The 19,103-nt window shown below is 38.4% G+C and overlaps 1 protein-coding gene across 1 annotated transcript in view; it reads right to left on the reverse strand.

The window, feature by feature from the left end:
• The window catches only part of LOC140227908 (uncharacterized), an 81,369-nt gene that overhangs the window by 28,265 nt on the left and 34,001 nt on the right, over positions 1–19,103 (reverse strand). The window contains exons 3-9 of the mRNA XM_072308292.1: positions 17,221–17,336; positions 8,987–9,176; positions 6,961–7,125; positions 3,777–3,893; positions 2,704–2,760; positions 1,852–1,904; positions 1,023–1,089 (exon numbers count right to left, since the gene is read on the reverse strand). Coding sequence (XP_072164393.1) covers positions 1,023–1,089; positions 1,852–1,904; positions 2,704–2,760; positions 3,777–3,893; positions 6,961–7,125; positions 8,987–9,176; positions 17,221–17,336 — 765 coding nt within the window. The remainder of the gene's footprint in view (positions 1–1,022; positions 1,090–1,851; positions 1,905–2,703; positions 2,761–3,776; positions 3,894–6,960; positions 7,126–8,986; positions 9,177–17,220; positions 17,337–19,103) is intronic.

Below are 19,103 nucleotides of genomic sequence, written 5' to 3' on the forward strand. Positions count from 1 at the left end.
GAAACAGGAATGAGCAGAGCAGGGGCTTGAGGGCAAACTACAGAGATGACGACTACTACTTGCACTACATCTTTATATTTGAATTCAATTCAGTGGGCACCTCCTCAGTTCAGACAGTGGTTGTGACGTCCATGCCTAAGTCTCCATCTTTCTCTTCTTTAATTTTTCTCCTTTTTTTTCCCCCTTTGTGAGTGTAAAATAATTTCATATTTCTCAACAGATATTCCTGTATTTTTTTTTCTCTCTCTCACAACATATCACATCATATTAACATCCTCTTACGGAAAGGATGTTGAACTTTCACTCAAATCACAAGAACAAATAATCATACAGTGGTTCATCTTGTTAAAAAGAAAAGAAGATAGAAAAATTCCATACAAGTGTCATAAAGTTCACATCACAAGATTACTATTTTGAGGTACCCTTTAGACATATCACCAAATTTACTGGTATACAGGCTGCTCTAACTGTTTTTGGTTTTTTCCTGACCACTTCCTTTCAGTTTGCTATGTATTTTCTCATTCAAAGCAACTTGCTCTATGAGGGAAATACACCCTGAGAAATCAACCAAATAAATAGCATCATCAAAAAGTATGCTGAAAAATATCTGAAAATGACGATGTATGAATTACAAAGAAAAAAGGAGGATGTGGAAAATAAACCTAATTAGAGTAAAACCACTAATATTCTGCCACCGACCAGAATTCTTTTCATATCTCTACTCACAAGCCAACAAACTCCATTGTCACAACACAAGCATATCACATCATTTCATATACTGGCACTGTTGTTCACAATAGAAAAGTCCCTTAGTCACCCCAAAAAATCCATCCAAAATCCTAAACTTCACCATCAAAACTGCAGAATTGGCACAAATTTTCCAAAGCGTGCACAAATCAAATCCAGTGTTATGAAGCAGGGTCGCCGAAAAACCGCAAAAAATCAAGGATTATGCAGTTCTGTTGCGAGATTTTTCTCTCTGAACTCTGCATTTTCATGTCCACGATGTTTGATTCACTCACCCGCCGTTTCCTGTCCTCGTTCCGTTTTGTGAAGAACTGTATCAATCTCCGCTTCATTTCCATGTTCCTGGTCAAACAAAAGATTGAAAGATGTTTATAAATGCACAAGGTGCAATGTAACTAAATTATTCCAAAAAAAGAAAAAGAAAAAAAAAAGAAGAAGAATATAAAATACAACATATATGGAACTCTGGATCAACCTTTAGGGAGACATTGTGCAGACAAGCAATGTCAGCAATTAGCATGCGATTGAACGGGATATAATATATTTCAATAGGTTAAGAAGAGACAAATTATCTCCCTAAGGTCGTGTGTCTCCCTAATAAAGTAATTATGAGCATATACTGTCTCCCTAAAGCTATATCCATAATTAGATATATATGTATATACATACATACGTACATAAAAAAATTTACATACACACAAATGCACATATTTATTATATCAACATGGCTTTGACTCAGGGAAAGTCAACTGATTGCTTCATTGTACTCGCAGTGGGCAATTCTTCCCAAGACCCCATTGAAGAAGAGGCCTTCCTAATTCTTTCTATTTGATTATCAATCTAGTGCAATTCCCACAGCAACAACTAAAATAGCTTTTCAAGACATACAGTCAGTGACCTCAGAAATTCACCACTGCCGAGAAGCAACATCCCCGTAAGTTGATTATCAATTCCCTCATGAAAACTGAATGATGGAAGTAGTGGTACACAAAGACACACCAATAACTCCCTTCCCATTCAATGCATTCATTAGGTTGTGATTGCACAGGTACGAGGAATAGAGAAAGCGTGAGCAAGGCATCAACCGTCGCCATAGTAACTTACGTGATGAGATTCTCCTGGTACTGTGTACTATCTGATGGTTGATTGTACATCGGCTGTAAAAAAGAAAAAAAAAAAAAGGAAGGTGAAGAAACGATAACGAGCATAAGTAAGTTGAGATCTCAAAGTGCAGAGGTAAAATGTGCCAAGCTGGCAAAGTAACAAACTTTTTATAAACTAAACACAAACTGAAAGTTGTGAGAATCACTACTTAGAAGGAAGGTTGGTATCCGTGCATTCGAGATATGAATTTATCACACAAACAATCTAATTTCCAGAAATCATATTACTATTTTTTTTTTCATATAATGTGTACTACAATCATTGTCTTCATCTCCTTGAGGATCTTTTAAGGCAGGCAAAAAAAAAAAAAGAAGAAAAGAAAAGTGATATAGATGACAAATCATGACAGAGGATGGGGCAATCGTACATCTTTATCTTGTGGACGGAAATCAAATTTTTTACTCACAACGAAGTTGTCCATCAGTTCTGTGCATGCTCCTAACATCTGCACAGAAAATTTTCCCAGAATTCAACCATTATCATGAAATCAAATTCACTTGAGAATTCATTGTATGGAAAATCTTTCTTTTTTTTTCCCCTTGCATGAGGGTAGTACACAGATGGACCGACGCCCTCCTGAGTACACTTGGAGGATATTGACACAAACATAACGGCTCTACCTTTTTACGATGAACATCCATCATTACTGATTACAGTGGTTGCTAACAACTCATGATCTAATTTATTTTGAATGCAAAGGAGCTATCCCCTTCTGAACAAATTACAGTGAACCTCATGTGACAAAAAAAAAGAAGAAGAAATACAATTAAAAAAGGACAAAAATGCACATACCAGCTCATTCTTGGGGCCAAGATTGTTCAGAACTTTATGGGAAGCCTCTGCTTTTCTCTGTGTAACATACATATTAAACAAGAAATACATACAAAACAAAATCACAGGATTAACGTGACGACACAGATTTGGTTGAGAGATTACAGACTGATGAAAATAAAGATAAAGAGCATCACACACCTGGGAGGCATTTCATGAAGCACTATGTCAGATATTTTTTTTTTTTTTTCTGACAAACTGTTATGAGTTACTGAAATCCTTGCATCTGATTGGCTGAGAGCAAATTTGTCAGAAAAACACATCCGACAAAACGCTTCATGAAATGCCCCCCTGTTGTACTTGGCACAAAATTCACATCATCTGTCTATACTGAACACCTTAACTCTATCTCGTTGGAGAATCCATTGTACAGTCAAATCAAAATTTCACAGCGATGAAGACCGACATTCTTGTATCTGTGTGTACTTAACAATTTTCGAGCATAGTTCACTAGTTGTTTTTTTTTGGTTGCTGTTTTCAAGCTTCATTTGCACTCCCAATCAAAGATGGCCGCAAGCTGTACCGCAAATGCCCTGACAACATTATGAGGAATCCACCACTGTAGGAAACTATGCACACTTCAAAGTGATTATCTCATCCGATGAACCATTATCACATACTTGTTAGATACGATCTATCTTTCATTGAAGAGACAAGCTTCATAAACACCATCCCAAACCCACAAAACCTGTATTTCCTGGTGCATTCAAATTCCTGCTTTTCCTCTAGACAGCGAATGCCTCAGTGCAAAGATATTTCACGACATACTTTCAGTCAATATGATACATCTATACTGGATGTTATCACGACAAATCACACAAGATGGGCCAAATACAGGGTGCGTCCCTGGGGTTTGCAACATCTAAACAGCTTGCAACATCTAAGAAAGAGGCATGAATACATCCACTATGTTTTCTCTTTTTTCCAAATAATAAACTGGTTTCCACCGTATCCCGGTTTGGGTGTGCCATTCACGTCAATCATCTCGACTTCTCCAGCATGGGGCAGAGGTTAAAGGTCAGGGAGGTGCTCACCTTGTTTTCGGCATAGATGATCTGTATGATATTCTGCTGCTTTGGCTCGCTGCCGGACTCTGGCGAGGGTGATTTCTCCGCCTCGAGAGGGCGTGCTGCTCGCTGCTCAATCTCTTGCTGCAGTGATTCACGAAACAACAAACAAAAGGAAAAGTAATCATCACCTGAGGTCCTGCAAATATGCTTCATCATAAGCTGGTAACCTTTACATGTTAAAGGCATAATTTACCATTTGCAGATGAAACAAAAACCCAACATTAGTGCTTAAAAATATATCTAAAATGTGAGTTAGGGATAGAAACAACCACTGTAAAAATTTGAATCTGTATAATCGATGTTAAGTATTGTTAAGTACACAAAATGTGAACAATAGTTATAATAAGAATGCTTCCAGACTAAACCGTATACAGTTATGGTTTATTGAGAAGAATGCTGATATCTCATGTTTTAGGCTTTATTGCAAACATTTTATATGGTAGGATGTTTTGTGATACAACAGACCTACACATATGCATCAAATGTGATATCTTGAAAATTTTTGAAATCACTGCTCCCAAAGGTAAACAGGACCTTTAAGAGTAGTTTTTTCATCATTGCTGCGGTTACTTTAACAAATTTGGTCTGGATATTTCAAAAGTTTAGAGAAGCAATTCCGTAAAAAGGATATTACCCTTTTCATTCATGGTCACAACGGCTAAACAATATGTTCCCTTAAAAAAATACTTGATTTTCTTTCGATATCAGGTATAAGCAGTAAAATTCAGTGTTGCAAAATTGATGATGACAAAATGACCATTTCTACAGCAAAGTCTCCCCAGGACCTGACGGGTCAAAAGAAAGTTCTATTCATTCCACTCCATATGAAGATGTACAATGTATTACTGGTAAAGTGAAATGATTAAAGGCATTCAAGACACTTCTTCTTTCTTAATGATCTCAATTGCTAACAGCTGACTGAGGCTCACACAATACGATTATAGTCACAAATCCCTCAGCATGCAAATTCAAAAACATAAGAAAACCAACCATTCCAATTGAAAACAACACACTTCTCCCCTTTAAATCCCTTCATTAACAGACAAGCTGACCTCACGTGCAAACGCACTAATCTATTTGTGGGACTACATACAAGCCCTCTTTGATAATGACCTACAAGGTATGTGCAGTGTCAATTTCTGGCTTTGAAGCAGTGAACTCTCAATTTTCATTATGAAATGATGCCCTCATCTTTTTTCAACACAACAAGTAGGCATTCTGCATCTTTTTCTTCTCCATGACTTTTGCCTATTGTCTACGGGGGACAGTCCTTCTCTTCTACCACACCACAAAAACATGTTTACAATTTCTCGCAAGTTCTAGGCCTCATTATTGGGGTTTGTAGCTGCTCTCATTTCTTAGCAAAAGAGGACACTCCGGCTATTCATTTCAGGTTGGCTGACAAACAAAAATGGAACAGAACAATCACACTTTAATACACAAGAGGAGTTCAAAAAAAAAAAAAAAAAGAAGAAAAAAGCTATGATGTATGCAGTCAGTATTGTCTTTGTTTTTGTGTTTGCTTTCTCCAGAAACGTTCAAAGGTAACACTTCACACTGTATGACACTGCCTCCCCAAATATTTTGCTTTTTATGACAGCTGAACTGAAAAATCACTCTTGAAATGTTTTGTTTGCCGTAAAATTTTGAGTAGAGAGAGAGAAACCCCGCGTACTGCAATATTCAGCCTAACATGTGTAGTGTCATTTATAGTTACACTGCTTTGCTTTGTTCACTCACCACTCATTACATGCTACTATATAACTTGACATCGTACGCGACAACCAATCAGAAGGAATTTTCGTGGCTGCCATCGACAGCCTTGGTATCGTGAGCAAGCCTACAGGTCAAGCTCAAAGTGCATCATTGTGTCACACAGGTGCTTATCTACTCACTTCCTCACACTGCATCTTCTACCACTGGCACTGATTTTTTACAGGAAATCAATGATCAGTTATCTCAATGCGGTATTTACCAGCAGAAAGGCGGAGGATCATGATGGATTTACAATGCACTTCAACCAGAACTGTTTTGAGGAAGAATACACTGGTTTTTGTGCCACGTAAACATAACCAGAAAAATACAAATTACATATTTAAGAGGCATTTATAGCAACCATATGCAGATGCTAGAGCCAGACACAAAAACCCAAGCTATCTGTTACAAGAAATTCCTGCCATCTTTTAGAAAATACTACAACATTAAATTGTAATATCACACTTGATACAAAAGTAATGAATTCCATGTACATTTTTCATGAAATATTCACTCCTCTGCTAGTTTTTCGAAATATGTTTTTACGGTCTATCATTTCCATGTTTTGTCCCAATTCCCAGCCACAGTCAACTTTTTCCTTTATAAACATTTGAGACATATTTGTTCATCATTTTTTTTTTCTCTCTCCCTACCCTCAAGTGTATCTAAGTTTGGCACAACATTCAGAAGGTATCAGGAGCTAGATAGTTGACTACCATTGGCTGGCTCAGGTCCAGGATGTGATTAGATATATTCGCTAAATAGAGACCCAAGTTCACATCACATCCTACTAATGAGAGGGGTGTCCTTGCACAATCTTAAACTCTTCGCTTGCCAAAGTTGCAATTTTGCACCATATAATACACACAAATCCCATGGGGCAGCAATTTGCCTGGCTTGTATAGACTTAATTCAGCCTGAAAAAAACTACAACAACACGCTTAAATTTTCATGTCACATGGAAGTCCGCTGCTCATGAAAAACAAAAGCATCGCAAACAACTTTAAAAGTGAGCAAAGAAATTAATACTAGTCCTAATCTAAACAAGCCAAAAAAGGGGGTATGGATCTTAAATCCATTACTGTAAAAGCAGAATACATATGGTATGTAGTTGTCTTACCTGGCAGAGCACCCCCCCCCCCAAAAAAAAAAAAAAAAAATACTCATGCAAAAATGTCTACTTTTACAGCAACACTGCACATTGGCACTGGCCCGACCGTCCCCGAGACCTGTAAAAATTACTGTCGGACCAGTGACTTTTTCAGGAACGGACCAGTAAAATATGGAAAAACTGGGTCAGACAGGGACAGACGGGTTGGACCACGAGAAAAATATGAGTTGGTGTGCAGCCCTGTTTACAGTATTATCTGTTGCATGTTGTGATCCTCTTTACCTGTTTCTTCTTGAGCTTAGTGATCTGAGACTCCACCTTGGCTATCTCCCGGTCCACCCTCTCCATCGACTGGAGCAGGCCCTCCTTGGACATCTTGGTCGGAGACGACTCCTGGTCGCAGGGGGTCGGGGAGATGTTCTCCACCTTCGGCATGAAGGGCGGCTCCTGAAGAAGAAGGGGGAGGGAGGATGGAGCATGGACTATCAGAAGGTGTCATCCATGACATCATTGGCCAATCACGATGTGTGATTAATGCTAATATTTGCCTTGAAGGTCGCATCATTTTTACAAGGACTAAACAAAAACAAGTTTCAAAACAAGACTACTAAACAATACCAGGGCACGCCAAATGTTCATGCGTGTTCTGTTACTTTGTGTGTGTGTGTGTGTGTGTGTGTGTATGGCAAATTTTGCAAATGCATATTTTTATTAGCGGAAAAGCCATCTTCTACTACACAGGATATTGCACATAAACCTCGAGGGAAAACTTCAAAGGCTAATGCTTCTCTTTTTTTCCCCAATAACGGTGTAGACTGTGATCTCGGGTTTCAGGAAATACCGGTACACAGTTTCTTTAAATCATCAACCTCCATTCTCCATGTATCTTTCTTTATATCGTCTGTTGAGAATGAGAAGGGCGTTAAGTGGTCTCGAACACTATGGGTTTAGTGGCAACTTAACGCCCTTATCATTCTCAACCGACGATATGCAAAGTTTCTGGTGGTGGTATTCTTGTACTATAAATCAATATGCTGTTTGTACACTGAATGGTCATTTCATTCAATTTCAGAGAACTTCCACACAATGTTCACACTGGCTTTAATCCTGAAAGAAAATCGAACCAACACAATGGTGGAAGTTTAATCCAAAGTGGACACTGTACCACTGTACCTAAAGACTAAATCTTGAATACTTACAACAATGACAAAAATCTTGAAAAATACTACACATCATCAATTTGATGACTATAGAATCACCTGAGTAGATCACATGATCAGTACGTTAATCCCATATATTGTTAATCATGCAGCTGGTGATCATAAATTTGCATATCGTACAACAGTCTATTCAGAACCTCTCTTGCATATCGTGAAAGTCCAGGAGGGTGTTTCATAAAGTTGTTCATAGAGTTACGAACAACTTACAAGCGACTGGTGATCAGTTCTGATGTGCTATACTTATCAGAATTTCCATAATTCAGCACAAGAACTGATCACCAGTCGCTCGTAAGATGTTCGTAACTTTACGAACAGCTTTATGAAACAGGGCCCTGAGGTTCTTGAAACAGAACAAAGTCAGACTAGCACGGTACGGCATTTCAGAAACCGACTTCACACTTCAGGAAAAAAGAATGAAAACAATCAAGAGAGAGAGAGAGAGGAGGCCCTCTGTTGGGGGGAAAAAGGAGCAGGCATGACCAGTGGTTAAAAGATGACTTCCTCCTCAATTCAGTGTGCCAAAGTGAGAGTGCTATTTACATCTGTCAGGTCAGAAGAGCCCCTCACGAGCAAGCTAAATCCAGCTCCATTTATTCCGGCACCGGAATATTGTACCCCAATATGCAATCCTGCTAATGATTTCGTGATGCACTGTTTTACAATCACTGATTTTCGTTTTCTGAACCCTCCAGACCCAAGAAAAATTCAGAAGTTGATGGAAGTCATTTCTAAGTTTGTCAGATATTTCCATACATGATGCAGGGCTATGGAACAGAGGAATCTGACCAGTGTTACACACAAAATGCATACAAAAGTGTTCATGATCTTCTAGCCATGGAATGATTACACTTGAGTAATGAAAACATGAACAGACAAAATACAAAAACTAAATGAATTTTCTGTACAAGTCATTAAACAAATTTGTCTAATTTCATAAATAGCAAATGGTGGACTTAGATCAAATTGACACAAAATTGGGGTCCACGGGGGAATTACACAACAACTTATTTGCAAAGCCAGAAGTGCTCTCTGACAGACTTATGATCAGTGGCCCAGAGGGAGGATCTGTAGCGTGTTCTTTCTTTTACCTTCTTGATTTCATGCTGCGGAACCAGCATCATCTGAGCACTGTTGCCCATTGGGACAGGGCGTACCGGCTTGTGGTCGATTTCAGTCATCGTCAGACGAGGGCGCTTTGGTGCTACTGACTCTGCTGCCACGGCCTGCTGGGTGCCCGATGGCCTTACGGGCTCAAACTGCCGATACTGCGCCAGTCCCCTGAAAAAAAAAAAAAAAAAATTAGAACAGAACAGAAGGTCAAAGGTCATAGAGATACAAACACAAGCAGAATGAAACTTCTTTCGTAGTAGCAAAATTCCATTTTTTAAAGATTAGATTTCAAGGGAAGGTAACAGCCTTCATGCCAACGGATTATTGGGGTGTATCAGATGAAAATAGATCTTTCATAGCTTCTGCCCCAGTGAAAAGTGAAAAAGGCAATAACACTGAATAAACATGTGAAGAATTATTCAAAAGCACACACGCAGGAAATTCTACAGACCTTTCATCGGCAAATTACTCACCAAATACCCGCTGAATTTACTGCACAGGTTGTAAGTTTACACATTTGCTGGCTTACCACATCTTTGAGAGCTATCATATCATGTGCAACATTTTATGAACATATTTCTTTGCAAATTATGACTTGTTAGGCAATCTCACTTGAAGGTGAAGTCACAAACGAGAATTGAAGGAATTAAAAAGAATTAGGATCTCTAGATTTCCCAACTCGGAGAGGAGCAACAATGCTTTCATGTTACGATAGGCAAGAATTATGTGACTGTCAATGGGCTCTAAAATAAAGACATCTAAAACAATTTCCAGACTGACACATAGGCTTGTATTCACGAAGTTTGACTACTAGGAGTGCAGATTTGAAAACTGAAGCATTTGTAAGATAACACTTGTCAATCATCAACTCAAAATGCAGTATCATTCTGAGTGGTGGCCTCAGTTGTAATCTTGTATACTATTTTCTGGATAAACTCTGTATTTCAACTGCAAGGGGTAGAAAGACTACTTTCGTAGATTTTCTTCTCTTTTTCAATGGTATCATTTCAGTTTGAATGTGATCTGAATAGATTGAAAAGTAGCTTTGACCTAAGGCTGTAAACATCTTCTCCATTGTTATCTTTTCAGATAAATATATTCTGTGCTGTATATTCTTCTGATATAACTTTCAGAAATGTGAAGAGAACTCTGCATTATCTATTACAGATGGTTCCCTGCAAAGATTTGTGTCACGAGGTTGGAACAACCATTATTCAAATCTTTTCAAATATCAAAGACAGAAAACAAGTATACACAAATACAAACATATAAATGCAGTGTATTTGAATACATATAATTAGTTGAAAATAAGCATCTAATCTTTCTCTTTCTTGCTCTCCCTCCCCCCCCCCCATGTACAGTAGTTTATGCAAATTGTATGTAACTGTGATATTTAAAAGCACTGTCTACCTCTTGGCGTTTTGCATAATCACGTTCCATGTTGTGTGAGCTGGTAGTTGAAGGATTAAACAAGTTGTCTCATACAAATAACTGATCTGAACATTCTGCAGTGCATACATGTGTGCATATCTGGCGCAAAGGTTAACTAGTTCTTAAGATATGAGCTCCACAAATATCATATGACATTTTACTACATTTCATAATGTGCCATAAAATTGAAAAATTTTAAAAAGCAATTCCTGCATGATTATTGTACGATGTATACGTTTTCCTATCAAAATGAATTACATTTTTTTTTTATTCTTGTCCCACACACAAAAAGTATCATCATTGTAACAAATACTGGTGGACATGTTTCTACATTTGATAGGTGATTTTGAATGATAAGATGTGCGATTTTTTTTTTTTTTTTTCATTTCTAGTTCACTATCCATACCCAAAATCACACAGGTTCCAAATTCTCCGAATGATGTGATCTTCTTGTTACATAATAATACTTCACATGCATTGAATGTACTAATGGTACAACTTTGATGATGGCACTCAAAAATGCAAGTCATTCTAAAAATGTATTTTTTTTTCCTTCTTTTTTTTAAAGGAAAAAAACTGTCATGTTCTCTTCCCTAAAATATCACAAGAAACAAGATACAGACATTTTATTCACCTTCCTCATAACCGTTTCCTACATCCTGAAATCTAAGACACTTCCAGTAGCAATCCAAAAATATTGCATCTCTCTAAATATATCAAATTTCAAATGTTCTCAAAGGTGGAAATTCAGGGGTATAACTGTCACGTGTTTGTAAGCATCTTCCATCATCCAACATAAAACACATATTGCCTGAATATGAAATATGAACCCACACTTCAACTTCCATTTAGATATTTTACATTACCTTTTTCTTACTTCAGAAGGATTATCAGTGACATTTTCAAATCATCGAACCCTGAACAGTAGCTCTGCGTTTCAAAATTTTGGAAAGATCTATACATTTTACCAAAAAAAAAAATCTATTGATTCTTCCAGCTCACTGTTACCAGCAGTCATTTGTTTGTTTATTTGCATGTATGTATGTCTATATGTTTGTTTGTTAGTACTGTAAACTGTACACACCTCTTGTGGTATCAGATTTGAGAAATTTTAAAGATGGCTGCTGACATTGGGTCCCCCTCCATCCCTCCCCTCCCCCCCCCCCCCCAAAAAAAAGGGTCAAATAATCGAGAGCTCATTTGAGAGCTGAACAGCTGGCACTCACCAATACCCTACATTTCATCACAGAATTGAAGAGAGGTTAGAAGTTGCCTTCACATGACAAATTATGCTCCCTGTTAGCACATGCTTTTAGCAAAACCCTAATGGATGGCCCATCAGACTGGATGCCAGAGGTCTAGGCATGTTTTGCATACATCCTGCATTACATGTAGATGTCAATGACTTTCTAGTCATAAGGCAGAAACACTGCTGTTCTTTATTGTGGTAAGCTGGTTAATGATTCAACCTCTCAGACGTATTCATTCTTCCAATAAATCATCATCGAAATGAAAACCGATGTTTCATTTTTTTCCCCTCCTTTCCATTTGAATCTTCCTGAAGCAAAACCACATCCTTTTTAGAGCATTTTCCAAAACAATCGAAATCTCAGAGAGTTTCCTTCGCAAACGCATGTGACAATGCATTGCAAATTTCACGAAGTTAGCCTACATCAGAGCATTAAATTCTTGTTTTCTTCAGTATTTTCATTCTATCAAATGAACAATTATTCAGGGTTTTTTTTTTTCCTTTTTTTTAACCAAATTAAACAAAATATATATAGACTCAACATTCTCTAACATTGTCTTTGCATGTGTCTCTATCTCTCTCTCTCTCTCTCTCTCACTCACACACACACACACATAAACACACACATAAACACACACAAACACACAGATAGTGTTGCAAAATGTACTTCTGGTTTGCAAACCTCAAAACTGATGCTGATTAGATTGTGATATGCAGAAGCCTTTACACATGACACCTTCAAATCAAACGCATGCTCTTTGTGTGTGTGTGTGTGTGTGTGTGTGTGTATGTGTGTCTGTGGGTTTTTTTTTAATAAGACAACAAAGCAAGCTCCTGCCGAGTCAAAACCACCACATTACATGATGAGCTTGATCACCATGAAATTGTGCAAGATTTCAGTCCATCTTTCAGAAAACGCCTCTGAAAAGAATAATGTGTTACAAACAGATTAATAACAATCGTACGTGCTAAGTTTCATAGCCTTGACATTCTTATGAATGACGTTCTATGAATGTGGACCACTCCTGCAGTCATTTTCAAGAAAGAACAACCAACCAAAAATAAAAAATCTACAGCAAAACGTCGCTTCGAAACCAACCAAAAGATACTCTTGGCTTCCAATGGCAAACAGCCGCACACAAAAGTTTTCTAGAGTTCAATAAAAAGTCCCGTCACACTGTCGTCTCCCCCTCGGCGGTGTCACGTTTGGTGTGAACAGATAATTGTGTGTCATGCCTGTGTGCTATTGTGTCGGTTCACTGTAGAAGTACCCTTTGATCTCATGCACTGGCCAATGTCTGGATGGCATAGTCTCAAGCTTCATATTTTTTTTTTCCCCCTTAAATTAAGATATGCTTTTTTATTTCTTTTTTTAAAATCTTCTTGAAATGACTGGTGTATAATGTGAATTGTAAATCTACATGTTCATACAACAGGCAGCATGACAAATATTTGCACTGTCTAGTCTGAAACAGTCTTGGGACTCTGCCATGCACAGATGGCAATGGAAAAGGTTTTCGAAGCCATACGTTTCCTGTTTACAACATAGCCCAGTTAACTCCAGAAATGAGTTGCTGGAAAAAACTAGTTAGACATGATGTCATTTTATATTGTGTGTAGTTTGATGACACTGAAAAAATCTCAGCACAAATAATCAAATATACCATATTTTCATTAATAGCTGTGGTGTTTTCTTTCTGAGAAGTCTTTCATATTATGTAGAAGGTAAATAAGTACATGACATTACTAAAATAGGTCACAACCTCAATTGCTCTTGTCACTTGAGAACATTATACAAGAGAAAATGGGCTATTCCAGGGCACTGAAAATGAGTGATAAATGGAAAGCAGACACAAAAAAGCCGGTTTGCGCATAGTTTGAATGAATAAATATCACTTTCATTGTTTTTGGGGTTTTTTTTTTGCTTTTTTCCCCAAATACATGCACTTTGCAGAGAATATAAAACTTTTTAAAAATGTACTAAAAGTTGGTTTTCCTGCGTGAGAAGTATAACTTTCAATTTCTTGAACTGCATCCTGAAACTTTTTATCAACAATTAAGCCATGAAAATTACCCCCCCCCCCCAAAAAAAAAAAAAAATACAAATACAAATACAAATTTTGACACCTGGACATTCTGCAGCTACTTTCCTTTTGGTGTCCACCCCAAATCTCTCTAGCAAGCATTACAGGTGACAGATATCAATGTGTATCATTAAAAGTAAGCAATATTTCCTGAAAGAAAATTAATAAACAAAACCCAGCATAAATACAGAAAGAAACCATTTGACTTGAGTGGGAAAAAAAAACATTTATGTGATCTAAGATGACCCTGATCACCTAAATATGTACATTACAGTCCGACCCTGTCTGATTACCTGGTCCTCTCTTATCTGGACTTCTCCATTATCCGAACACCTCCATGCAGTGAAGACAAACAGAAAAGTAATTTCAACAACAATTATACCTCCTAAAAAACTCATGCAATTTGATGATATTCCCGACAGAAACGTGTTATGAATTTTGCAGTAAAATATTTCAATTTTGCTATGATTTTAAGTACACAAGCATGAATTACACTGTTGCACAGTGTTGTCCACTACCTACATGTACATAGCTACCACTGAGTCGGCGGCCTATTTGTACTCAAAAGTACAGTGTTTCTCCCTTATCCGGCCAAATCGATTTACCCGGACAGGCGCCGCTCCCGACATGGCCAGATAACAGAGATCGGACTGTAATGTAATGGTTGCTATGATGGATACCATGCCCTCTTCATATCAGCTACTTTACAGCAGGGATGTCTGCTCGATACAATTTCATATTTATTTGGGGAATTGTTAAAATCTTCACAGGCCATTTCTTCCTGTCATGCAGGGAGCTCCCCAAAAGATAAAAAAGAGCTTCAGTCTATTGTGATCATTTCTACGAGAACTTTATCTTCCAGACGCTCTCCAACGCAAACCTTGTAAAAGTACATCATCTACCACGGAAGAGCAAAGGGCACAAAAATGACCCAGTTTGTGCACAATTGGGGACGCATCCTCCTTTAATGTTTATTGACACACACAGTCATTTTCGTGCATTCTCACATTATGTGAGGATCTTGCCAAAAATGGCATTTCAATGCATATTCCACAGCGATTATGTGATAAGCCAGAACTTTGACCTGATTCCTACATTCCGCCTATCCTCCATTGGTGACAGTTGGTGCTAACGTCTTTGTTTCCATGGAGCTGCCTCCCACTTCCGCTTTCTTCTCTCGCCATGTTCGTAGAAGCATCCTGGGTGGTGCGTGGCACAAATTCTTTTTATCTGACGGCCTGTGCGATAATCCTCAAGAAGAGAACAGGGTCTGCAAAACCAGACTGGCTCTGGAAATGGGACTTATCTTTCAGGCTCACAAACAACCACACACTCGGTGCCAAGAATAATCGGAATGTTCTTCTTTTAACATGAAATAGCCCTCTTTACACAGACTCCTCCCAAGCATCCATCAAGTTTTATCTGACGATGACATTGCAGATCTGCATAATGAGTTATTTCAGCTTCGAGAAGAGAGAGATTATTAAAGGAAAAGAGGGGAAAAAGGGAGGACGAAGATATGCAACAGGTGGTGGAAGAAAAAGATGGGGGAAGAGAAAGATGGAAAAAGAAAAGGAAAGAAAAAGATGGAGCCGGGAGGAGTGACACAAGAGAAACACTGACAGAGGATGAGGGATGGGGGAGGAAGAACACAGGAACAGGAACAAGGGTAGGAAAGGAGACAAGGGACATTGAGTATGATCAAGGGAGGGAAAGGAGAGAAGGGACATGGAGAATATGGAACAAGGAAGGGACAGGAAAAGGAACACATCGTACGGACACAAGGTATGGACACGAGAGACGAGAGAAAGAATCCAGGAGTAGGAACATATGAGGAAGGATAGGGGAGGGACAGGAAAGGGGAACACAGGAATTCACAGGAACACACGATGGACAAGAGAGGAGAAACACACAAAGAGGAACATGGGATGAAAAGACAAGGGAGGGACATAGGAGGGACAAGAGAGAGACATGGGAGGAAGAACACAGGGGTATGGTCAAGGGAGACAGTGGAAAGGAGGATTGAGGGAGTAGGAACAGAGGAGGGATGGGAAAGGACACAGGAGTGGCAGCAAAGGAAAAGGAACATGATGCCGCAGGGAAGGAGGATCACAGGAGTATGAACAACAAGGGAGCAACAGGGCATGAGGAACACAGGAGTATGAACTCAAGGGAAAACAGGAGATGAGGAATACAGGAGTATGAACTTAAAGGGACTGTACAGTACTGGTTGAGGTGGGGATTCAGGTTTATAGCATTCCTAAGTGAGATAATGAGAAACTTCTTATGAAATGTGAAAAAGCACGTAATCTGAAAAACGATTCAACGTTTGTTTCATGAAAATTGGTTTTCAAATGGCTGAGATATCCAAAAAGTAATAATAATAAAAGGCCGCAGGCAAAACCTTTTATTAGGATCTCTTTGTTTCACCTTGTTTTTGGACATCTCAGCCATTCAAAACCGATTTTCATCAAATAAACTTTTGATTCTCCTTAGAATTGCATGCTCTTTGACATCTCATTGAATGGTTTCTGAATATCTCGCAAAACGTTAAAAGCTAAATCCTCACCTCAACCAGAACTGTACAGTCTCTTTAAGGGAAAACGGGGTGAGAAACACAGGAGTATGAACAAGGGAGAGGCAGGGGATGAGGAACACAGGAGTATGAACAAGGGAGAGACACGGAAGGACAATCAAAGGAGTAGGAATAGAGTTGGGACATGACAACAAGGACAAGGAAGAAAATAGGCGTGGGGACAAAGGTGGAGGGGTAGTGGAGGAGCGAATCGAAGGATGAGGAGGAGATTATGGTGGTACTGTCAAACGAGGAATGTTCGCATGCATTTTAATTTCGTGAATTTCGCGAGTGCCAAGATTTGCGAAATTAAAATGCACGCAAAAGTTCTTGTCTATACTATATGCATTGAATGCCAGTGGCAGTTCGCGAAAATTTCATGCCACAAAAAATGCCGTCGGCTCCAATTCGCAAAATATTCATGCAGCGAATATATGTTTTAAAGTAGTTACATCATGAGAGGATTAGTGGCTCAGCTGAACAGAATGTTCTTCACAGCCCGAGTATAAACGCAGGCAACCATTAGAAAAATCTATTCCAGGACTTTACGTTTCTGTCACAATTATGCTTTCATAAATGTATTTTCATGTGAAAATAAATTCATGGTTAACTTTAAGATACTAAAGCAGTGGGCAACTTTTCTTTTCAACAATGCAAAATATAATAGTCCCTCATACTTACATCTGTGTTGGTTTGTTTTCATCATAAACTGTTTGGCATAGGCTGGACAATATTATTTCATTCGCAATCCATTTGATTTCAGAAAAAAAGCATTTTTCAGGGCTCGCATAATAAACCCGGCGGGGGGAGGGAGAGCAAAATTGAACTGGAGTCTCTGTGAAAGGCATCAAAAATGTCAGTCATTGCTTTTACCTGTCTCTGTCCACCTGTCCATGGAACTCTGAGAGGAGGGAGGGTCGCCTTCGTATACTGGCCTGACTGCTGTAGTGAAGGTCACGGGGATCTCTAAACTCCATCTGCCCCATGTCCTGTAGAATGCACAGTGAGATTAGGAAAATGATGAAAGAGGTTGATTAATTTTGGGGGTTAAGATGAACTTGGTGTCCCCTGATGTACACTGCTTTTATGTGTTGAAATATGTGATGGATTATAAACTTGCATACTTTTCATCTTTCTCATTTACTGTGAAAGTGGATATTTTTGCATAAGTGATTTTTCGTGCTTGGCTTGGTAAGATGAATTTTGCGTGTTTTTAACTCCGCAGAATCAGGACATTTATTTAATACAGGAACATATGGCATGCAAAGATATTACCATGCTTTTATTTTCGCGCTAGCTTCTGGTTGCGTGAAATGCGTGAAAATTTCCACTTTTACAGTACAACAGCATCTGTATTCATGATACAACTAGCTCTGCCTTTCATTTACATACATGTATATTCACTGTCATTGTTTCTCTTTTTCATCCATTACCACTGATGTATGCAGTAATCACTGGTTTGGTATACCACTTACCAGCTTTTTGTCTCATTTTGGGTATTTTTTTTTTTTTTTAAGAGCTCCAAAGCTCCCAATGCCATATCAACATTTTTTTTTAAAAAGCACTTTGTCGCTCTGTTTAGAATTCACTGCACACATTTCCAACGCATTTGCGAATGGCATACAAGAAATGAACATGCACAAGCACACACACACACACACACACACACACACACACACACACACCAACCCACACACATAACCTTCTCTTCCCCCGTTCGACCTCTCAAATTTTCTCTAAATTAATTTCATTTTTAGCAGGGCACAGGAATTGACTACCCATGAGCTACCTTACTAGAGGTACTTCTCTGCCTAACTGCAAAAGCCCTGACAAATAATCCCTCGCAATTTCGGCTTTCACAACGTATCGACAAGCCAAGCATCTGGTCAACATACAATAAATAGGCAAAGAATGACTAGACATGAGCGTGTTTCTGCTGCTTTGTAGGGCTAGTCAGTGGAATAGGATGCCCTTAACCCGTTGAAGACTAGTCCTGAGTATACTCCGGCAGGTGTTTTTATGTTATAAATGTAGCAAAATCAGTTCGTCCTCAATGGGATATTGATTAGGATTCCTTCATGATATGTACAGTGTACATATAATATTTAATTGCACTATGTTACATTACACAGCTTTCACATTTTCAAGCAATGTAGTATGTTTTCCAGTAAGGTTTTTACTTTGTTTTTGTTATAAATATTTTAGAAGGCAAGTGGTACAGTTAGATGTGACCATAAAATATCTTTTTGTATGTGCTTACTGAGTGGTAACCACGAAATCTACAATGTACAGTAATACATGTGCACATATATAATACAGTCAATATGCAGACTGGTGACAACTTTCTATTCTCATAACTGCTAAAACACAACAAAAGTGGTCATATCGATACTACAAATCATATTTACACCTTTTTGTAGTGAGCAATACTATCAAGCACACACACACACACACACACACACACACACACACATGCAGCAGACTCGTCACACAGACTGCCTAGCTATATCTCATTAATCTTGTATGTTTGGTATCCATTTGGAGTAGCATGAATACACCAGAAATACACACTCAAACAAACACACATATTATATTTAAATACACATATACAGAAACACACACACAAACAGACACATATACACATATGGTAGATACACACTAATGCACACATGCACATGCTCTCTAGACAAACACAACTTCACTCACACACAAACACACACATTAATCATAGAGTAGTAGCAATGAACTTTTTCTTG

This window comes from Diadema setosum, chromosome 4 (genome assembly GCF_964275005.1).
Source record: "Diadema setosum chromosome 4, eeDiaSeto1, whole genome shotgun sequence".
Lineage (NCBI taxonomy): Eukaryota > Metazoa > Echinodermata > Echinoidea > Diadematoida > Diadematidae > Diadema > Diadema setosum.